Here is an 11,327-nt window from a genome sequence, read left to right as displayed (position 1 = left end):
AAGTAAAAAGAAATTTGGAACCTTTGCGTGTGGTGCAGCAGAGAGTGACAGTCAGCGCGTAATTTCAATCCGTAAGGGAAGCGGGTGTCCAAGTCCACCAAACGCGCTAACTTACACTACGCATATAAGCAAAATACTAAAGCGCGGACCAGAAAGCAATCTAAATACTCAGCACATGTGCAAAGGAGCAGGAGTTTTTCGAGTGTTAACTGAGGCTGAAATGTCAGGTTCGGCTAAAGTGGAGTAAAGTCTGAAATTCTTTGCAAAATGCGCCATGCAGGTGCCGTGCAGACAAAATCTAAGGATAAAACTGTTCTATATGTAGCCGACCCCTGCAACACTGCTTTATTATTTTATTACAGTTGAATGCCTTCCACGTGTATTCATTGAACTTGAAGTCACCTGACCAGCAGTTTGTCTCATGTAAGTGAATGACTGTGGGAACGGCTTCGTGCTAATAAAATTTATATATGCACAGATATTACAAAAACCAAAGCTGCAAAAAAAAAAAATTATTTGCAATTTTCTCGACCTTTGCTATGTTGACGTGTATTGTTTTGATATGATGGTCAGAAATAAAAACAACTGAACTGAACTGTCTAAAAACTCTAATTTAGGCACACATTTTGAGAAACATAGCCTACGGGTAGCCTACCTCTAAATAGGCCAGCTATTGTCAGTGTTGCAAGATATTTTTTTACTAAAAATACTATATATTTTATTGAAGTTGATTCAAAATAATAATAAATCAAAGGAATCAACACCACGTATCAAAACCTGCAACTCCCAAACATTTCCAGCAACTGAGAAGCCAAACTAGCCCAGTTGGTAAGAAAAACTCGTGAATCTGGCAACCAAGAATTGCCAGGCATTGTCAGCTTTTTAGCAAGTGGCAAACATTTTAAATTGTTGTCGGACCATAATCTTAGGATTCTTAAGCCTCATCACAATGGCTACCCAAACTGTAATTCACAAAACTGATTCAATTTAAACTGGCAACCTTGACAATGACTGAGAGATGGTTGTTTGGTTTAAAATCTTTATTCTCGGACTGACAAATCCGTGATAAGTCATTCTTGGTAGTTTCGCATACTTGTAGAGGCTTTTGACGCAGGGCCAGTTACCAAGATTGACAGCATGAAGTTTTCAATTGTTGAAGTGTTGTTGTCGGGAAATTATTCCATCCATTAGGTGCCGCTGAATGGAAAGCAGTCTTTAGAATGCATTGCTTCAGCGCACACCCAGAGAGTTGAACCAGCGCCGCTTAATCTTGAAACTTCTTTACTCACGAAGTCACGCGCTAACCAACTGAGCTATAGGTGTTTAGCATAACAATGGATATTTAGAGGTACCGAAAAATACAGTAAAATCCTTTTTGTAATACAGTCAGAGATGGGCAAGATCACCAGTATTGGTGATCTTGAAGATCAAGATCACCAAGAATAGGTGATCTTGAAGATCAAGATCACCAAACTATGTGATCTTGAAGATCAAGATCGTGATCTTGAAGATCAAGATCACTTTTTTGTGTACTTAAAAAAAATGAAGTTTTTGATCAATGATGTTGCAAAAAATAATTACAAGCAACCTGGGTAAAGGTGTATAGTTGGTCTTTAGCTACTTGATTGCTGGCCTAAGAGTTGTAATAAGTTAGTGACTGTTGCTATTAGGCCTATCAATTGTTGACGTAGTTTGCGTAGAATCGCAACGTCACACCCAAGGCCGAGGTTAATTACAGTAGTTCTGAAAAAGTCGCAAAATTTGCCATTAGTTTTATACTTTTTATTTATAATAAATAAATAAAAATAAACTTTAAACTGCATCGTTTTTTTACCAAATTTTTGTCTGGTTCATGTGGGAGTTTTTATTCGTGTTACTAAGTGACGTGTTATTGCTTTAAGTTGCATTGTAATTTACGTTGTTGCTGATTGCTTCGTTGCTGATTGCTTTGTTACGTTGCCTTAAGTTCCTTTGTCGTTTTTACTGGTGTTTATTTTCAGTCTCAATTCAGTTTGCAGTTTATGTCGTCAGAACAACCTAGTTGCATTTTAGCGTAATAAACTTCTTAATAGAGGAATTGTAGATGGTTTCACTACATTTTATTACGCTAATAAAGTATGGATCTAAAAGACTTGCGCCCTAGACTCTTAGCTGCGGACCCGCAAAGTAAAGACGCTAAACGACAATGGGTGCATTGGTACAAGTCTTTTACAATTTATCTAGAAAAGCTTGGAGAAGTTTCAGCTGAAGACAAGTTGAATTTGCTTATAAATCATATAGACGCTTCAATATATGAACTGGTGTGTGAGACAACAAATTATGATGAAGTTATCGAACAACTGAAGCGCCTTTTTGAAAAGGTTTCTAACCCCATGTTTTCTCGATTTGTTTTAAAAACTAGGAAGCAGAAGCCAGATGAATCACTAGACGAGTACATGCAGACCTTAAAGCGATTGAGCCTCTCCTGTGACTTTCGGGCCGTATCGGCAGTTGCGCATAAAGAGGAAGCTATACGTGACTCGTTTATCGCGGGGATTTCGTCAAATCACATTAAACAACGCTTGCTAGAGGACAAAAATGCTTCGCTACAACAAACTTTTGATAAAGCTCGATCCTTAGATGATGCCCAAACGTTTTGCAATCGTGTCGAAATGACTGGGAGCCAGACTCCGTCTTCACTTGATTGTGGCGCAACAGCTTTTGAAACACGTCCTACCTTTAAAATTGAAGATTCTTCAGATAAGGAAGAAAGCTCAGATGTTAGCGCCGCGTTGGTTGAAAAGTGTAACTATTGCGGAAATAGGCGACATAGTAGAAGATATTGCCCTGCTCGTGAAGTTATTTGTTTCAAATGTTCTAAAAAAGGTCATTTCTCAAAAGTTTGTCGTCTTTCCAGGGTAAATCGAAAACCTATTTATTCATCTGCTTCTACTCCACGAGATGTCATTATGAATATGACAACCGAATCTTTCGACACCCACGCAAAGGTCAACGTCCCTGTTACAGTTAACGGAGTTCAAGCCAATGCTCTCATCGACACTGGCTCTACCCTTTGTCACATGAGCGACCGTTTAAGAAAGCGTCTAAAACTAAATCTTGAAGAAAGTGAATGCCGCATTGGTTTAGCCGTGAAAGGATGTTCATCGCAAAGTTTAGGAATCTGTAACGTAAAAGTCGCGCTTTTTGGACAAAAGTATGATAATGTAGGAGTCACTGTTTTGAAAAATTTGCTCACCGACCTAATTATCGGACAAACTTTTATGAAACAGCACAAAAGCGTGAACATTCAATTTGGAGGGCCTATGCCAACGTTACAGATCGGAGCATTAGAAGCTATTAAAACGTCTACTTCAATACAGCTTTTCAAACACTTAAGGAAGGAGTGCCATCCGATTGCTACAAAGCCTAGAAAGTATTCTCAAGCCGATAGAAGTTTTATCTCTTCAGAGGTGCAGCGACTTTATAAGGAAGGTTTAATTGAGCCGAGTCGTTCGCCATGGCGAGCACAACCTCTTGTGGTCACTCAAGAAAATCACAAAAAGCGTATGGTCATCGATTTTAGCCAAACCATAAACAAATTCACTTGTTTGGACGCGTATCCTTTACCTCTTATGTCAGACGTAGTGAACAATGTTGCTAGGAACAGCATCTATACAACGCTAGATTTAAAAAGTGCGTACCACCAGGTAGAAGTTCCTCTGCAAGATCGAAATTACACTGCTTTCGAAGCCGATGGAAGCTTGTGGCAATGGAAGAGAACGCCGTTTGGTCTAACGAATGCAGTACCTGGTTTTCAACGGATAATGGACAACATTATCAAAGACTACGAGTGCAAAGGTACGTACGCTTATCTTGACAATATTACCATTTGCGGGAAAACCCAAGAAGAGCACGATCAAAATTTATCAAAATTTCTTGCAGTAGCTCGAGAATGCAATCTAACTTTCAATGAAGCAAAAAGTACTTATTCGGCAGATACAATCGACTTGCTTGGATATAGAATCTCTAAAGGTACTTTAAGTCCTAACCCCGAAAGAGTGGAATCTTTACTAAAAATCCCGCCTCCAAAAAGTAGTAAACAACAGCAGAGGATTGTCGGTTTATTTGCGTATTATGCGCAATGGATTTCGCGTTATTCTGACAAGATTCAGCCTCTAATTCGAAACACTACCTTTCCTCTGAATGATGCAGCCCTAAACTCTTTCGCGACGTTGAAAGCTGAATTGGCTCAAGTTACGTTTGGGGTGATAGATGAAGAAATTTCATTTAAAGTAGAAACTGACGCATCTGACATTGCCATTTCAGCCACTTTAAATCAGAACGGGCGACCCGTTGCTTTTTTTTCCAGGACACTCAACAAAAGTGAAAAAGTTCACTCAAGCATAGAGAAAGAAGCGACGGCAATTATCGAAGCCATTCGAAAATGGAGTCATTTTCTAGCGGGACGCCGATTCAAACTTGTCACAGATCAAAAATCGGTGGCATTCATGTACAACAGCAACAACCATGGCAAGGTAAAAAACGCAAAAATTTTGAGATGGCGACTGGAACTATCACAGTACGATTATGAAATTGTTTATCGAGCAGGGAAGTATAATACTGCTCCCGACACTTTATCTAGAGTGTATTGTGCAACTATGATGGACAATTCGTTGTATGAAATTCATGCGGCCTTATGCCACCCTGGAGTAACTCGCATGCATCATTATGTTAAAACAAAGAATTTGCCTTATTCTATTGATGACATCCGCTTGTGAAATTTGTGCTGAGTTGAAACCTAAGTTCTACAAGCCAATTGAAATTCCATTGATAAAAGCTACGCAACCTATGGAGCGCTTAAGCATCGATTTCAAAGGACCTTTACCTTCTGCTACGAATAACAAATACATTCTGACTGTAGTAGATGAGTACTCTCGATTTCCTTTCGCCTTTCCTTGTAGTAAAGTAGACACTGAAACTGTAATCTCGTGCATGTCTAGTCTTTTTGCATTGTTTGGTAAATGTGGTTATGTGCATTCGGATAGAGGTGCATCGTTTATGTGTAAGGATTTTGTGTCTTACATGTACAGTTTGCGTATTCCTACCAGCAGAACCTCTATATACAATCCACGGGCTAATGGCCAATGCGAAAGATACAACGACGCAGGGGCTCTATCCACTTTTAGAATTTGGGGGGGTGATTTTTGGACAGTGGGCTAAAAGTCATATCAAATTCTGGGGGGCTACGCCCCCCAGACCCCCCATTGCAGTATCAACTTCTTTCTGGTCGGAACTCAATCAGCACAGATGTTTTGTACAGTGAAGACATGAGCTCTTTCCAAGCAATGAATGTAGTCATCGAATGCAGGAGCAGGGGTTAATACTCCAAACAGCAAAATCCGACATTTTTTACATTGATTTAATATCTGCAGACGTTAAATCAATGTCAAATTGACGGATTTTGTGGTCTGAGACCTGGCTCGTAGTTCAGGATTGCCAAATCAACAATTCATATTGAAAAAATTCAAAAAAGTGATAACAGCGGAAATATATTTTTCAAAATTTGATCAATAAAATATCACAAAATCTTTTAAAAGCCAAATGAGTGGGGGGGTGATTTTGCATTGATCACCCCCCCTCTCCAATGAGTGGGGGGGTGATCACCCCCCTCACCCCCCCTTGGATAGAGCCCATGCAACGACGTAATTTGGACTTCTGTAAAACTTGCTTTGAAAACTCGAGATCTTCCTATTTCTAAATGGGAGTGTGTTCTACCTGATGTTTTACATTCTATGCGCTCTTTATTATGTACTGCAACAAACGTGACGCCACACGAGCGATTTTTTAATTTTCAGCGTCGTTCAAGTCTAGGTCTTTCCATACCTACTTGGGTTAAATGTCCTCAAAAGGTTTTATTGAGACGACACGTTCGTGCTAGCAAGTATGAACCGCTTGTCGAAGAAGTGGAAATGACTCATGCAACTCCGAACTACGCGCACGTTCGTTTCGCGAACGGACGCGAAACCACAGTGTCAATTCGTGACATCGCTCCAACTGCTCGTGGTGGCCTTGACGAGTCGACTCTTAGTTTGCCGGATCCCGGGAGTCCAAACGAAGGGATAAACAATCCATCTGTGGAATTTCCCGAACAAATAACAACTAATAATGAGTCTGTCAATGAAGATGCACCTGCCCCGTCATCGGAAACTCATATACCGACTGATTCCAGCGAGCGCCCCATGCCCCGGCGCTCATCTCGTTCAAGGCGACCGCCAAACAGATTTGTAAATTAATTAAATGTATTTAATGTATTAGCGCCTTTAATTTTTGTTGATCCCTATTGATAATCTACGGAAGGGGTGAATGACGTGTTATTGCTTTAAGTTGCATTGTAATTTACGTTGTTGCTGATTGCTTCGTTGCTGATTGCTTTGTTACGTTGCCTTAAGTTCCTTTGTCGTTTTTACTGGTGTTTATTTTCAGTCTCAATTCAGTTTGCAGTTTATGTCGTCAGAACAACCTAGTTGCATTTTAGCGTAATAAACTTCTTAATAGAGGAATTGTAGATGGTTTCACTACACTAAGTAGTTTTAACTTTCACTGTATTATGTCAATGTTTATTGCACCATTTATCCATCTGGCAACTTTGATATTGTTGTCCGCTATCAAAAAAGTTCAGAGGTTTGCGGTCCGACAAACCGCTCCATACTCAGACCCTAAACAAGTCTTGGTCTGGTTGATTTGCTGCAATAAACCACTTTACATGACCAAAGTCGGGTAGAATCCAGATTTTTTAACACGGCCATTCTAGACTTTTGAAACATCTAAAATTGGGTCAACGAAAGCAAACATTTCTTTAAAATTCACACATGGAAATTGTGAACAAAGTTAAATCATTTTTTATTATACGTAAACATAAACGGTATACGTCAACGTCAACAGTACACGGAAATTAACTTGTTTATTATGATTGGAAATTCTCGTTTTAAATCATCCGCTGTTATTTCATTTTGTACTTCTGGCTGTGCCTTTTTCACTGTATTCATTTGAGACGGATAGTCCGGAGGAATAATCTTGAGATTTTGAGCAGTCTTCCATGATATCAGCATGTCTCCTTGAACAGAGGGGAACACGTACACAGTATCATCAACTGTGACATCACCCAGGGAAATTGAAATGGTCATTTGACCTAATGCGGTTAAGGGCGAGCCATCCACAGAGCTTGTTGAGCTTTCGGGTGATGGTAGAAGATTTTCTACATCCTCGTTTAATAGATGCAAAATTTTTACATCTGCTGCGGTGATATCAGCACCAGTATCTGGAAGTACTGTCGTTTTGGCTGATCCATTTGGACCCTTAATGACTACCGGTATAGTAGGGGCTCTCCCAACACCATTCACGTTGTTGATGGCAAATAAGCTGTGTTCATCGTCTTCAAACTGCAGTTCTCGTAAGCCTTTAGCAGAAGTTCTGCATTGTGAAGCAAAGTGTCCCAGCCTTTTGCATTTGTTGCAGGTCCTACCGATAGCGGGACAATTTTCGAATTGTTTATGTGTCGCTTTTCCACAACGCCCACACGTGCGCGAATTGATTTCACGGGTTTCACGGCGTGGCGGTCGCATGTGATTTTTTCGCTTTGTACGCTGACGTAACGTGGATACTATTGTTCATTTGACCGCATTCAATTTCTTCGCGTTGTTTCTTTGCTGCCTCGTGAGTCGTGAGCGCGACATATTTGCAATGTCTGCTCAAGCGTTAAATCCTTTTTTCTCAGCAGCTCTTCAACCGTGTCGCCTTCTAGGCTTCTATCAAACCTTCTATTACTTGGTCACGCAAAGCTTTGCTCGTACATTCTTCCTTGCAGAAATTACACGTTTTCGCCAACTCACGAATGGCGATCACATAATCATCCACTGATTCGTGTGGGTGTTGCTTGCGCCTACGAAAATTTCTTCGTTCAACGGTTTCGTTTACTGATCCTGCAACATGTGCTTTTAAAGCTGTGATAATTTTGTCAACCTTCTGTCGGTCTTCTTCTGGTAAACCCAGATCAGCAACGACATTTGCCGTATCTCTTGACAGGGCTAGCCGCAATACATTGTACTTTGTCGCTTCGTTTTCTTGGTCTAAACCAGATAGAGCAGCATAAGCTGACCACTCTTCCAGCCAAGCTGTAAAACTAACGCCTCTGTCGATTTCCAAATCTAAATTGGGAATGTCTCCTCGTCTAAATGTGAAAGGCATTTCTTTCGTTCGTTTATACTCGCAGCGCCATGTTTATATACTTGTCCTGCCTAGCACTAGACCAGACGCGTGCTACTTTCAACTGATCACAATTGTAATGAAAGGAAGCGCGGCAACAATACAGATAGAGCATGGATAGAGCGAGTCAACGAGTCACGTGATTACGCCAGGACGTAATAGCATTCCAAGTTTCCAACACATATCATATTAACAGCGGCTTAATGTTAGTAGTTGCCACTAACTACTTTGTACAGTACGAGTTCTAAAAAATGCCTCTATCTAGGAAATAAAATTCAATTTTAAAGTGATCTTGATCTTATTGTTCTTCAAGATCAAGATCACACAAAAAAAAGTGATCTTAGATCAAGATCACTTGTGATCTTCAAGATCAAGATCACGCCCATCTCTGAATACAGTATATAATTGCGATTAAATAAAATGGGTACATTTAAGAATTTTAGGTAGAACAGATGCTGTATAGCTTATGAGCAATTTCTCAACTCTTTGTAGAGACGTATCTTGGCTAGTTGAAGTCTAGGAGTTTGGAAGAGAGCAGGACAATTTGCATTTAGATAACTGGCAACAGTATTTGTTTTAGCAATTTTTATTTTTTATCTGGCAGCGCTAGGTAACATTTCTGTCATCATTTTACAAAAATGAAAGTTGAAAAGCCATTTAGTTTTGTACCAGTGGTGCCAAGGCTTGTGTTTTAGCACAAGATCTTGTGTTTTCACTTTTAATCTTGTGTTCTTGTGCTTTTCGATCGATTTTTGACTAAATCTTGTGTTTTTTTAATCAAAGTCAAATTTACTGTTGCTACCATGGTTTGAGTTTGGTAGAGAATTAAGGACTGGCACTAAAAGGTTTTAGTAACTAGGTTTCTAGTACCGTACTTAGGCATACTGACCAATTTTACACAATGAGTTACGGTATCAAGCCTGACAAGATGAGCTAAAAATTTGATCTGAAGAAAGTACGACATGTGCTTGTCGCCAGACTCAGAGGTTGTGTTGTTAGATAACAAGAGCAGCGAAAAGAGTACATCAGCATTCAGCATTAAATAATGACAATCATTCAAGTCCCAAAACAAAAAAATGATATAAACAGCCTTTTAATCGTCAATGGTTGAATGATCCTGAATTTCTATTTGAATAAGGTTTCTAGTAAATTAGTCTGATTGTTAGTTTTGTTTTGTTAAGTTAAAAGTTTTGCTTTACTGTAAATGAAATTCACCATCATAAAACCCGTCAGAACCAAAAAAAAAGATTTATATTTGCCTTCTACAACGTCAAACTCTGGTAAGAAGATGCTATGTTTCAATAGAGTGAAACTATGGAATCAAGTACCAAAAGAAATAAAAGAAAAGTCTTACAATGTTTTTAAATTTAAATATAAATGTTTATTAAAGAATTTGTACAATGATCACTCCTGAAACGTATCATCCACTTATTTCTCTACACAATGTTTTTTTTATGTTGCCCTGTGTTATTCCATTGTTAATGTATTGTTAATTTTTACAAATTAAAGTGCTGGTATTGTGTTATATATTGTATACCGTATGTGTTAATGTTCTTAATTTTGGGTCTTTTGTTTAAATGTTTGGGTGGCAGCTGACTTTGGTGACCTTTGGTCTTTCGCTGCCATCCTTGTTGTGCGAATTATTTGTGTTTATTGTGTTTTTGCTTTTTGTGTCTTTCTTTTTCGCCAACAAAACAAAAAATAAACTGAACTGAACTGACTTTAAAAGTTCGATGCAAGAAGACAAAACTGATCGATATGTAGAATTTTGTAAGATTTATGATATTAAATTAAAGACCATGAATTGAAATCTTGAGACAGTGATTTAGTGAGCATGTAGGCTATCTTCTCTAAACTGTTGATTTTAGAGTCACGTTATTCTTTAAATTGGCACAAAATGGGTCGCAAATGTTCAATTTTGCAATCTTGTGCTTTTGTATCCAAATCTTGTGCTTTTTTTTCTTAAAACTTGTGCTTTTTCCAAATTTGCTGTGGCAGCATTGTTTTGTACAGGTACTGTAACAAAACAATAGCCAGTGTTGTACGCGTCATTGAAATAATTTGACGGCGTCAGCGTCAGCGCGAATTGCCTAAAAACTTTACGGCGTAAAGGACTGCGTAAGCTCTTAAAGAAATTGACGGCGTCAGCGCTAACTTCTAGCGCTATTTTTTGCCAGCGTCTCATAAAACGGAAATATTTCAACCAAGTTCAGGCTAACAATATCTATAAATAAAGAGCAGGTATTATGTTTTGAAACTGTATTGTAATTAGCTGCTCAGCCTATAATTAGTTATTTCCTTGCAGAAAAACAAGCATTTCAAAACGTTTGTCTGACAATCTGCTGCGTTTGGGACGCATATTCAGGGGCGCCGGAGCGATTTTTGACTGGAGGGGCAGGAGTATGAAAAAAGGGCACTTTTGTTGCTGAAAGGCCAATTTTTTTAAGTTTTAAGATAAGATATAGCGATAATGCTTACCTATTAGCTCACTATCGAGTAATGATACAAGTGTCCGCTATACAAAGAACAATGGCACGGAGGGGCATCATGCTATTTTATTACTTAATGATGTAATATAACTTACTATGATGGAGAATTTTGTGTCGTGAATATTATTTTGAGGCAAAAGTAGAACATTATAATTAGGCTAAAAGCGAATAGCATAAATTGTTATATTGCAAAGTGTGTAGTAGCTTACATGACCTTAAAAGGGTACCATTGCCCCCTCTTCCCTCCCCATCCACAGAAATTTGAGGGCAGGAGGCATCCGTTCCCCCTGATCCCCCCCCCCCGCTTCCGGCGCCCCTGCGCATATTGTCCTTTCCAAGTGAAAACATGCGTTCCACAGCAGCGCTGGTTGGTATTGGTGTGTTGTATTTCAAAAACAAGTTGAAAACGTTTAGTCGGAAAGGTATCACTATTCCAAGCGTGCTGTGATAGTTTAGCATGTATAAATCTTTTAACGAGGTCCACTGCACCAACATCGATCTTTTCAGGGGCATAGAGCTCTTGAAATAAAGTATATTCAACGTCCGCGATGCTATTCATGGATTTTTCGCTTTCAGTCTCTGATCTCTCGTTCTCAA

The 11,327-nt window shown here is 39.1% G+C and overlaps 1 protein-coding gene across 1 annotated transcript; it reads left to right on the top strand.

The window, feature by feature from the left end:
- The first annotated feature begins 2,117 nt into the window (after nucleotides 1-2,117).
- On the top strand, nucleotides 2,118-6,272 carry LOC145772408 (uncharacterized). Its single transcript, XM_082584285.1, has 5 exons — nucleotides 2,118-2,197; nucleotides 2,402-3,543; nucleotides 3,619-3,837; nucleotides 3,976-4,514; nucleotides 5,835-6,272. The coding sequence occupies exons 1-5, from the start codon at nucleotides 2,118-2,120 to the stop codon at nucleotides 6,270-6,272; spliced, it is 2,418 nt and encodes an 805-aa protein (XP_082440411.1).
- Nucleotides 6,273-11,327: the final 5,055 nt, after the last annotated feature.

Source organism: Aplidium turbinatum, chromosome 6 (assembly GCF_918807975.1).
Source record: "Aplidium turbinatum chromosome 6, kaAplTurb1.1, whole genome shotgun sequence".
Classification (NCBI taxonomy): Eukaryota; Metazoa; Chordata; class Ascidiacea; order Aplousobranchia; family Polyclinidae; genus Aplidium; species Aplidium turbinatum.
This window is presented reverse-complemented; position numbering and strand designations above follow the sequence as displayed.

Excerpts from the sequence above, each read along its gene's own strand:
- LOC145772408 (XM_082584285.1), top strand. The coding sequence starts at position 2,118 with ATGGATCTAAAAGACTTGCGCCCTAGACTCTTAGCTGCGGACCCGCAA. Across the intron at positions 2,198-2,401 it reads AAACGACAATGGGTGCATTG|GAAGCAGAAGCCAGATGAAT; the intron begins GTACAAGTCTTT and ends TTTAAAAACTAG. Across the intron at positions 4,515-5,834 it reads ACAGCAACAACCATGGCAAG|CGTCGTTCAAGTCTAGGTCT; the intron begins GTAAAAAACGCA and ends TTTAATTTTCAG.